This window comes from Anser cygnoides, chromosome 13, assembly GCF_040182565.1.
Source record: "Anser cygnoides isolate HZ-2024a breed goose chromosome 13, Taihu_goose_T2T_genome, whole genome shotgun sequence".
NCBI classification, from domain to species: Eukaryota; Metazoa; Chordata; class Aves; order Anseriformes; family Anatidae; genus Anser; species Anser cygnoides.
The window spans coordinates 584488-595491 of NC_089885.1; the positions used below are offsets into that span (position 1 = coordinate 584488).

Sequence of the window (11004 nt, forward strand, 5' to 3'; positions counted from 1 at the left end):
TAATTCCCCGCCAGAATTACAACTCGGCCCTCACAGCCGTTAGCACATTTTGGGGTGCGGTGGGGTGTTTCTGCCCAGGGGGTTATTTTGTGGATGGGAGGGCTGAAAGTGCTGCCCTGTAGCCAAGTTGTGCCGCAACGCTCGGCCCCCTGCGCTCACCAGTGGCACACCACAAAATTCAGGGCTGGGGCTGCCCTGCCTCATCCTCCCCGCTCCCCACATCGCTCCCCTGGCCTCTCTACACCCCACCAGCTCCCCCCCATCTCAATTCCCTGCTGCTTTGGGTGCTCCCATCCTTTGCCAAACGTCCCTGTCCTCCCCATCCACACGGGGCGATGGTGAATCCAGCACAATCAGAGACAGACTTGGGCACCTCCAGCCCCTGTCCCCCCGTGTTTTGGTGCAGATTTTTACTTCCCAGTGCTCCGGTTTCCCTGCAGTGCCTGATGTTGCCCAGGCCCCATCGTGAGAGGCCCCACGAGCACCTCATGTCCCTGGCTGAGGAGCTGGGGCAGGCCCTTAGCCTCTGTTTTCCAAATAGTGTCTGTAAAATGGGGATAAAAGCATCTTCCCAGCAGGCTTTGTAATTGCTTGTAAATCATTTTTAATGCCCTGGGCTGAGAGGCGCTAAGTGCAAATCATGTAATTATTTCAAGCCAAATCATATTTCATCAAGTTAAAAGAAACTAATCCTATCTCTACTTCAAAAACCCACACTTTTATTGGATAAGAGCCTAATTACCAGCCTCTCCCGGGAGCAAAGAGAAAGCACACACTGACAGCGGTGCAAGAGGCAAGCTACAAATGCCCAGATCAATTAATGGCAAAGAACGCTTTGCCTCCAGAGAAAGCAGCAGTTATTTACCTTGGATGAACCGGCACAGCCCCATGCACACCGATACAGGGGCGTGCGTGTGCTCACGGGGAGCTGCGTGCACCCCAAGTCCCACAGGCCCTGTGGAGCACCAGTGCCCCATCCCAGCTCCATCCTGCACAGGCTCTGGTACCATGCTAGCCCCACTATGTGCCCAGTGGCAGACATGGGGCAGCCCGGGGCCACTGCCAGATCCCGCTCCTTCCTGCTGGGCACATTTGCTAGCGCAGTTGGGGAGCAGCTCTCGGCCACACGCGGGAAAGGCGGTGCAAGACGGCACTCGGCTCCTGCGGCCCTGTGACGTCCCCATGCCTCGGTGCAAAGCCTAGGGCTGTGGCAAGGCAGCATTTCCTCACCGCTAAGCGGGGCCTGAAGAAAGGAAGGTTTCTGGCTATGTTTGAAATGTGCTGGGGGTGTGAGCTGAGCTGGTGGCTGGTGCCATGCTCCAGCTCAGGCTGTCGCTGTAAAACAAACCCCACTGTTCCTCGAGAGCTGCATGGGGCACAACAGGAACGGTGGCTCTCACATAGCTCCCATGCTGCTGGAGCTACTCCAGGAGGTTCAGCAAGGCTTTTCTCTTCATCCCCCCACTGCCCCCCACCCACAACCCATTGCTCCCAGCATGCAGGTCCCTCACAGCCACAGGACCTTAGCACCCTGTACCCTAACACAGCCTCCTGTGCCCATAATTCACTGACAAGGGAAAATGTGATCCTCCCCAGCACGGAGATGCAGCAAGGCATCACTCCAGAGCATGTCCCGCTGGCCATGCCTGGGGAGCAGACGCTGTGTGCCCCCAGGTGCTGCCTCGATTCAAAGGGATAAATATAAACCTGCCCCTCTGCTGCAAGAGAGGTTTTGCAAGTGTGGAGCGGGGTCCGGCGGTGACTGACAAGCACATATTGACAGCCACACAGCCACCGAGAGCCCTAGTGACTGCCGAGTGTTTGTTAACAGACACCCCGTCTCCCCATGGCACAGCGCCCCGCTCCCCGTGTCGGGTGTTAGCTGCTGCTGGGGGGGCTCCAGCAGTACAGTACGCTGCGGGGCCGCTGCAAAGGGCACCAGGTGGCAGGGGCCTTATGCCCGGAACGGGATTCTGTTGCGTTGAGCTCACCCCTCTTAGGAAAGCAAGTTATTTTTTGACCCACTCCTGAACACTGAAGTCTTCTGGGTGAGTGAGCAAAAGCAGCCGTGGTTCGTCAGCCGCTACCACTGCGGGCAGGCAAAGGTCTCCCGCCCCCCTGGGCTGGGGGAGCCTCGCTCAGCTGGAGCCAGCAGCGGGGCTGGGGGCTGCAGTGGGCAGGGGGCTGTGCCCACGGGCCCCACGGTGGGGACAGAGGCGCTGGGCTCAGCCCTGGGCTAACGCTCACGTTTGTCTGTTTCAGAGCCAGGGATGGAGCTGAACGCTGCCTCCCCAGGAGGCAAAAGGCCGGTAAGTGTTCGGGGGCTGCTCCGAGAGGCGAGGCAGGGGCTGCAGCCACGCAGCTCACCTCCTGGCGGGTGAAAGTGGCAGCTTTGCTTTAGGAAATGCTGCCTGATGCCCCTGCGAAATGCCAGCGCTGTGCACTGGGAGGGAAGGGAGAGGCAGCGGGGCCGGCGGTGCTGCAGCCCTGTGAGCGGCTTTCCATAAAATCCTTACGGTTGTCCTGGACTCCTGCCCTGTCCTTCCTTGCTGGCCATGCACCCTCAGCACCCGGACATCCTCACGGGAACAGCCAGTGCTGGGGGAGCTGCTCCAGGCCCCCAGCCAGCTGCCCCAGCTCCGCTCAGCCCACCCCACTGAGCTGGCAGGATGGGACCTTCACTGGGTGCTGCATCTGCAGCATGGAGCCTGTGTTCCCCTGCTACGGCTCTTTTTAGCGGGGAGGAGACTGGGAGGAAGGAGAATTCATCCTCTTCTTCCTCCTTCTTGTCATCTTTCTCCATCAGTTGCCCCATGCAGGTGTTCTGCCTCGCACACCCACGCCTTTCCCCCACTTCTCACTACTTCGCAGTATCTGAATGGAGCTCAATCCCCCTCGATCCGGAGGGATTTCCTAGCCAGACTTTCTGCTAAGCCACTGGCCGCGTCCCAGGGCAATCCGCAGGCTATAAATGCATCGCTGGCCCAACAGGTGTCCGCAGCCAGTGGGTTTCCACGGCCCTTGGCACAAGCTGCCAATGCAGCTGCTGTGGGGTCCGGCTGTGCTCGCCCGCATGGCCCCATCTCCCCGAGCCCGCTGCAAGCACGGCCAGACCCAGCCAACTGCACCCAAGCTCTGCCTTACGGCACAGGGAGGCGATGGGCCGAGTCCAGGGCTCCAGTTTTGCATGCTTTCCATTTGGTGTCCTAGCTCAGCCCCCATTCTCCCGGCATCCAACCTCGACACTAAGCCTGCTCCTTTGGGGAAAGGTGGGTTTGGGGAGAAACTCCTCCTGGTGGGCAAGCCCTGCTCTGGGGTCACCCAGCCCTGAGCTCCAAGCAAGGGCTGCACCCCGTCCCACATTGCTGCCTGGTTTTAGAGCTTCCCCAGGTTCAAGGCATTTAGGGACAGTCGCCCTAAATCACATCTCCAGTGACTCATGGCCAGAGAGAGAGAATTTAGCGTCTGTGAGCTCCAGATAAATGCTTCTTCATCACCAGGGCCGTGGCACAAAGAAAACTCTCTCTGTGCCTGGGGATGCGCCTTTCCTGGGAACTTGGTGTAATTCAAAAAATAACATCACAGGGATTTCTCCAAAGACTAAACACTTGCTTGCACGCCAAGAAAAATAAAGCGGATGACCTCTTCAGTGATGCTGCTTGGTGTCATCCGCAGTAGCACGGAAAATGCGCGCATGTGATAAGAGATGTGGTAGTGTGGGAACAGCCCCAGCTCGCCCAGCTTGCAGGCTTTCTTGTGGTCGCATTGACGCAGGTTAGAGAAGACAAACTTCTGTAAATGCCAGGACAAGGAGACGGCACTCAGCGTGACCGCAGTGCCATGGAAAAAAAAAGAACACTGGAATCTAAGTGATCATAAGTCAGAACAGCCAGAAACCGCCATCCTTAACTCAAGAGTGATGATGGGAAAATGGAAATTTGAAACATTTCCAGCTATTAAGTGCTTTTGCATTTATTTTTGGCCAATGAGATGCTCAGCCTGCCTGTGGGGGTTGTGTTCTGTAACTCTTCCAGGAAAATAAGGATGAAGAGAAAGTGCAGGATCCCAACACAGGGGAAGCAGAGACCAAGGCAGAGATGGGGAACAAAACTTGGGCAGACCTGGCCGGGGAGATGAAGACCTTCCTGTGGAACCCAGAGGAGAGAACCTGCCTGGGGAGAACAGCCAAGAGCTGGGGTAGGTCCTTGTTTGAGCCTCGTTTTCAGGGATTGGTGCCTTTTCTCCTTCATGGTGGATGCACTTGCCTGCGAACATCCTCACTAGCCTGGATCACCACCCCGTCCCAGCAGTGAGGGGTGCACATTTCTGAGCGGGGCAATAAAAACAGCTAGTTGGCAAGGGGGAGGACAAGGAGACAACCTAGAAAAAGTTACCTTGGTCTGGACGCCAGTGTTTATCAAGAGCTCATGAGCAAAAGTTTAGAAAAAAATTAAGAGACGGAGAAAATGCAGGGGACCCCAGCTCTGTTGTGGCCTGGATCCTGCCAGTGCAAGCAGGGAGCAAGCCCTCTGCACCTGGTGAGGTGGCAGTAGTGGTGGGCCTGAAGTGAATGCTGGCCGGACAGCCCTCCTTGCACCCCAGGACGGTCTCGTCCCTGTCCCTGTCCCTTTCCCCATCCCCCCACTGCTCCTTGGGTACAACTGTTGGGCTGGCATGGATGCGTCCCCAGCCAAGCAGTGCTGGAAGTTGCACATCTGCAGGCATGGGGAGGGCACAGTGAGCACCAGCACACGGGTAGCACCTCCTGGTGCCCCACGGGTGGGCAGTGATGCCACCCCTGGTGGTGACAGCCCCATCTGCCCCATCCTGGCCCGCAGCGGGACGCAGCCCCACAGCAGTTCCCAGCCCCATGCCTGCGCACAGCTGCGTTCCCAGGGCTCCCTCCACGCTGCCGGCACGTTTCTCCTGGGAAATGTTTGGGTTAGGTTTTGCTTTGCTCCGCGCCACTGGGTTTTATTCATAGGCCGTGGCCTCCTGAGACATCCTCAGCCGTCAGCCTGGCCCTGAGGAAAACAAACCCCGTGCCTGGACGTCAGGGCTGAGATGCCGGCGGTGCCGCGGGCTGGGTGATGCCGTCTGCTGCGATCCCAGTGCCTGGGTCCTCATCACAGCCAATGGGAGGTCAGGGTGGGAGCACCTCCACGCAGCCCCCTCCTGGGTCCTGACCCAGCTCTGGGAAGGGCTATGCCACAAAACAGACCCAAAGGATCCATCGCCAGGGCCTGGACAGGCAGGGAGTCTATCCAACAGCCCCATGCCCCAAAATTCTGGTGTCAGGGTGGAGGTGGCTGCCAGCATCCCCATGGGACATGCTTGGGTTGCACTGACAGCAACATGCCCTCTCTGCTCTGCAGGCCTGATCTTACTGTTTTACTTCGTTTTTTACACGTGCCTGGCGGGGATGTTCGCCTTCTGCATGTACGTGATGCTGCTCACCCTGAGCCCCTACACACCCACCTACCGGGACCGCGTGTCTCCACCAGGTACGTGCCGGCCTCGGGTGCCTCTGCTGGCACACACAGGGAAGCTGTGACGGAAGAGTTGGGTAGGCAGAAAGAAATATTATTAGTATTAATTATTAATAATAATAATTGTTATTAATTATAATAATTATTAATAATAATAGACATAATAGGAAATTTTGCAGACTAAATGTAGAGGTCTTTTTTCTTACCTTCTTTGCAAATGGACAGAGAGTCAAGGTAAGATCTTGAAGCTTCTGTTGAAGCAGAAATAAAGAACCAAAGAGACTCACCAGAGATTGTCCCGAGCCAAGTCCCAGCTGCTGCAGATCCAGGCAGAGCCCTACTGGGTTTCCACCAGCTGAAGACCTGTCCCCATCTGTTGTGGGGGCCAGGCTCCAAGCCTGGTTCAGCAAAGTGCTTCTAAACGGCATCGCCCAGGGTGCTACTGTGCAGTGCAGCAGCAATGCTGTTGCAGCTCCCCAGCCATCAGGCTGTCTGGAGAGGACCAGATGTCTTAAATAGCCCCCACGTGAAGCCTTTGTTCAGATTATATTAATTGTTATTGTAAGTACTCAATTATTCTGATTATTCTCAAAGAGGCAAGTTTAGGCATTTCATAGATGATACCCACTCATTTCATCTGCTGCCCTTTTATACCTCAGACCTTCAAAACCAAAATGCAAATCAGGAGTAGCTTTTACACTTTTTTTGGTTTTGTTTCCTTTGGGGGGGGGGGGGGGAATAGGGAACAATGTTCAAAACCTTCTTTCCCCATGGCAGAAGCAGCATTTCCCTGGGCTTTCATGTCAGTGGGGAACAAGTGACCCCCTGGCCCTCTCCCTGCCCACAACTGGCTGAGAGCATGGGGGTCCCTTGGCCCCTGCGTGCTGCAGGAAGATGAGGATGGGGATGATGAGGATGATAACGATGTCACTGCCTGCTTGAGAGCTGGTGCTGCTGGCCCATGCCCGTGCCCAGCCCACCCGACGTGCTCCCCAGCCCATGGCCAGTCCCCATACCTGCTCTGACGGCGTCCATCTTGTTCTTCAGGAGTGATGATCAGGCCGTACCTGAATGGATTCACCATCGCCTTCAACATCTCCAAGCGCAGCACATGGCAGCCGTACGTGGACAGCATGCACCACTTCCTAGCAGGTGGGTGCTGGGGGGCCGTGGGGCAGAGCACTTCTGGGTGCCTCACATCTCCTGCCTGGAAAGGGAGGATTCATGAGGTGGTCTCAGGAGCTTCTGTGGGAGGAAACTTCCCGATCCAGGAGGGACTGCCCTTCATGTGAGGGTGCACTCAGTGATTTGATGTGAGCAGGTCTGGAGAAGCATTAATGAGTCGCTTGGTTTCCACCAGCTTATGATGACAAGGTTCAAGAGGAGAAGAACATTGAGTGCATCTCGGGGCAGTACTTCATCCAAGGGGGCAATGAGAGCGAAGAGAAGAAGGCCTGCCAGTTCAAGCGCTCGCTGCTGCAGAACTGCTCGGGAATCGAGGATCAAACATTTGGCTACTCCAGAGGCCAGCCCTGCATCCTGCTGAAGATGAACCGGGTACAAAAAAATCTGGTTGTCGTAATTCCTTCCTTCAGTGGATCCCAGTGGGACAGACTAAGGACTGTGCGGGGACCGAAACTCATCCTGTTCTCAGGCCCAGGGAAACAGGGAACGAGAAACCCCAAACCTGCTGGCTTGTACCTACCAGAAAACCTAAAAAGGAAGCACTACAAAACTCTCCAGATTTGATTTGATGAAGGGCTGGGTACATGGCAGCACCTGTGCCAGCCTCCTAAAGTGAGCTTTAGGGCTACACCTCAGGCCCTCATTTCTTTATAATGGGTATTTTTGCAGAACCAAATTTATTAGAAAATTTCCAGTATTCTGGCAGCTCAGCGCATGCTGCTGGAAAAATAAAGGAGGGGGGGAAGCGAGCTGTGTGGGGAGGTGGCTGTGTTATACCAGGGATGCTCCCAGCACCCTGCTCTACCTCTCCTGACACATTGTGGTCTTCCTGGGCGATGTGACTGCCGTGCACAAGAGCTCTAGAAAGGGAGGCAGCACGTGCTTGGTGTTGCATTTCCTACAAGCGCGAATGTCTTTTTTCTCTGCAGATCATAGGCTACCGCCCTGGTGCTGGGGTCCCCGTGAGCGTGGACTGCAAAGTGCAGGTACTGCCGCGCGCCATGCCCTCAGCTTAGCCCAGTGCCCTCTCAAGGCCCTGTGCTCCTCACGCCCCCAGCCCAAGCAAGGTGGTCTGCTGAGGGCTGCCCACGAGCCTCCTGCTTCCCATCCTGGCCCTCACCCTCTCACTGCTGGTTCCCAAAGCCCCCGGAGCTGGGGGAGGAGGCTGGAGCTGCTGGCATCCACCCACAGCCCTGTCACGGAGAGCACCCTGCAAGCCGACAGCAGCAGCAGGAGCGACTCCCATGCAGGGCAGCAGCTGGATCATACCCTTAGAGAGTGATAAAGAAGTAGCCAAGCACAGAGAGAGACCCATGGGCAGCAAACGCTGTAACCTTCACCCATACCCTCCTAGCAGTTTCGCTCTGGCTTGCTGCAGCAGCCACTGGCTCACAGAGCAAACCTGCCATGAGTGAGTGAGCAGCTGGCGCAGCTGAGCCATGGTGGGGATTTGCAGGAGATTTTTGTGCTAAAGTTCCTTTGCCTTACTTATTTTGTGCCCCACATGCTACGTGAGTACCTTTTTGTTTCCATCACAGAAAGGCAATGAGAGTGACCTGAGGTCAGTGGACTTCTACCCTGGGAATGGCACGTTTGACCTCATGTATTATCCCTACTACGGCAAGATCACACATGTAAGTAAGGGTTCGGATGTTCTGGTGGCTTTGTTACCTCTCCTTGGGAAGGAGCTACTGCAGAGGGTACAGATGCACTCACTGGCTATTTCAGGCAGCTGCAGGCAGGAGGGAGGCCATGGGCACTGGGATTGCAGCGCTCTATTTTTGTCTCTGACAAACTGCAGGGAATCTTTAGGGACGCTGGTTTTCCCTTGCCAGCAGTGGGAACAGTTACTTTTTCTGCCTGGAGTCCAGGACTGGCTGTGCTAGTCCCCCAGACTAACTCTGGGGGGATGCTAACTAACACTAACACTGGTCTCAACACCACCATTTTCCTAGGGTGCTGGGGAAGGTGACAGGCAACACAGGAGGAAAAGCCCCTTAAAATGAGGTTCCTATTAAAGACATGACAAAAGCACTGCAAATTGAGCAGCTTGATGCAGAGCGGGAAAACACCAGTGTGTTTCTGGTCCCACTGGTGGGGGCTGAGCTGGGTCATGCAGCCAATTACCCGTGATATTTACTGACCATGACAGAACATCGCCTGCTTTCCTGCTCCCTCAGCAAATCTCCCTCCTTTTCAGGTCAACTACACGTCCCCACTGGTGGCCATGCACTTCACAGACGTGAAGAGGAATTCTTTGGTCCCCATTCAGTGCAGCCTGCACGGGAAAGGGATCGTCAATGACGTTAACAGCGACCGCTTCCTGGGCCGGATCATCTTCATGCTCAGCATCGGGAAGTAGCCACAGCAAACACAGGGCACTTAGGTTTTGTCAGGCAGAGGCTTTTTCCTTTTTAAAGCATAAAGGCAGCATTTTTTTTCCTGCTAGGAAAACAGACACATGGAAAATTTTAATTTATTTTTGTTTATAGTTAGGAAACAAATGAGATGCAACAGTGTGGAACCACATCTTTTACCAGCTGATGTAAATCATTATTAGTAAAAGCTAAGTTATACCCTGGGCAGGGAACCTGCAAGAGCATTTCAGTTTTTATTAGAGGAACTCTGGTATCTGAACACTATTTTCATAAGGTCTTTTACAAGTCACCCCTGCGGAATGCATTTTTCCTGGCTTTAAATTTCAGTCTTCACCATAGTTTTATGTGCATTTCTCAGGCAAATGCTAACAAGATGGTAATTTATAAGTACTATTCTTGTTAAAATAATAAACAGCAAAAAATCTGGATTATGCTTGCAGTGACAGCTAAGAAGTGAAAATGGCAAATCTCAGGATGCCTCCTAGGAGCCTCAGCACCTCATGCAGCTTGGTCAGCATGTGCCAGGTGCTCGAGCAAAGGCCACATAGGGCAGCCCTTGAACCTTTCCAGTTGTTCCCAGGCAGACAAGTGCCTTTCTCCCTCCTCCTCACTTCAGTACTTCTCTCGAGTCTGTTGGGCAGGGGACAAATGAAAGGAGCTCTTTATTCTCTCCCTGTCACGGCTCACAACTCCTCCTTCCCCTGCTCACGCCCAGAAGTGCCCGTGAAAAATATTCCTCCCTGGGGAAGCCCCCACTTTGCTCCATCCCCAGCCTCCTCAGGTGGAAGCAGGGCTGAGCTAGCTCAGAGAGGCGTTACAAGGCTTAATCCGTGTTCATGTCGATCAAGGTATTTGCTATCTTTGTTCCCCAGGGCAAAGCAGTGGTGATTTCAGCATCTATTACAGCCAAACACTTTGTTTCTACAGACACTCAAACTCAATTTAAAGTAGTTTTGATTCTTTGGAAAATGAGATTTTTTTTTATTATACACCTTCACATTTAACATACAGAGAGTATATTTCATCTCTCTTATCAGCTATGAGCAGGACAGGACACCTTAGGATAACGTACTGCTTGGAAAGCACACTTATTAAATTACTTACTGACTGAACAAGAGCATTATGGTATGTTTGTCCTACATCCTAGTCCAGATACTTAATCTGCCATCAATTTTGATCTATATAAGTCTCTAAGAAGTCTTTTTTTGTATTAAAAATAAAGTGACTACAGTAAAATTAACTCTATGGTATCATTCTTAAAACACTAATGTAACAAACGTAATTTGTAACTTTTGTGGGCTCTGCTGGCCAGCTAGGGACTGGTTTTCAAAGACGAATGTAATGTGTGTAATCCTTGAATTTTGAGCATTTGATTAACTTTCTGAAGAGTTTAGAAGTCCAGCACAGCAAGTCTCACTATAAGGCAAGTATCACAATCAACCCTTTGGCAAAACCTATTTCTTAAGAACCCTTAAAAATATTAAATACTGGTATTTTAGGAGTTAATTCTCCTCAGATGTGATTATCCACATGAAACTGATAAGAGATAGGGCAACGTTATCATTTTTTCCTCCACAACTTACCCAAAAGGGCTTGTTCTGATTAACAGAAAACAGCCTCTGCCCATGAAGGCACTGCAGCGATAGTTGCTCTAATTTTGACATCAGAACTAAGTTAAAACCACAGATGTTTCCCAGCCTGCCAACTGCTTTAGGTCTTTTAAAGCACTTCTGTTTCTATAGGATCCTGAAAGGAAACAAACCCCACTGTGCTTCAGGCCAAGAAATGAACAGCTATCCAGCCAGCAACAGGATCAAGCATTATTTATCCATTCCATGCCTGCCTGGTGGAAGGATTCACGAAGCAGCAGGGACTGTCCTTTGGCAGATGCTGTACCAATACACAATTCTTTTTTTGTCACCCCAACAGCCAGACTTAGGCATGTTAAAAAG

The 11004-nt window shown here is 53.1% G+C and overlaps 1 protein-coding gene across 2 annotated transcripts; it reads left to right on the forward strand.

Annotated features, from left to right (window-relative positions):
• Positions 1-1932: 1932 nt before the first annotated feature.
• On the forward strand, positions 1933-10292 carry ATP1B4 (ATPase Na+/K+ transporting family member beta 4). Of its 2 annotated transcripts, none has more exons than XM_048070573.2 (9): positions 1933-2048; positions 2263-2309; positions 4035-4197; positions 5376-5504; positions 6537-6641; positions 6850-7046; positions 7604-7660; positions 8213-8308; positions 8875-10292. In XM_048070573.2, the coding sequence occupies exons 2-9, from the start codon at positions 2271-2273 to the stop codon at positions 9034-9036; spliced, it is 948 nt and encodes a 315-aa protein (XP_047926530.1). In that variant the 5' UTR covers positions 1933-2048; positions 2263-2270; the 3' UTR covers positions 9037-10292. The 2 variants fall into 2 exon arrangements, with proteins under 2 accessions (XP_047926530.1, XP_066861241.1); XM_067005140.1 differs by lacking the exon at positions 1933-2048 and adding an exon at positions 2059-2105.
• Positions 10293-11004: the final 712 nt, after the last annotated feature.

What these genes read in the sequence shown, in the direction of transcription:
- ATP1B4 (XM_048070573.2), top strand. Translation starts at nt 2,271, where the DNA reads ATGGAGCTGAACGCTGCCTCCCCAGGAGGCAAAAGGCCG. An exon ending in GGACCGCGTGTCTCCACCAG is followed by an intron (nt 5,505 to 6,536) that starts GTACGTGCCGGC and finishes CTTGTTCTTCAG; the next exon opens with GAGTGATGATCAGGCCGTAC. An exon ending in GCGTGGACTGCAAAGTGCAG is followed by an intron (nt 7,661 to 8,212) that starts GTACTGCCGCGC and finishes TTTCCATCACAG; the next exon opens with AAAGGCAATGAGAGTGACCT.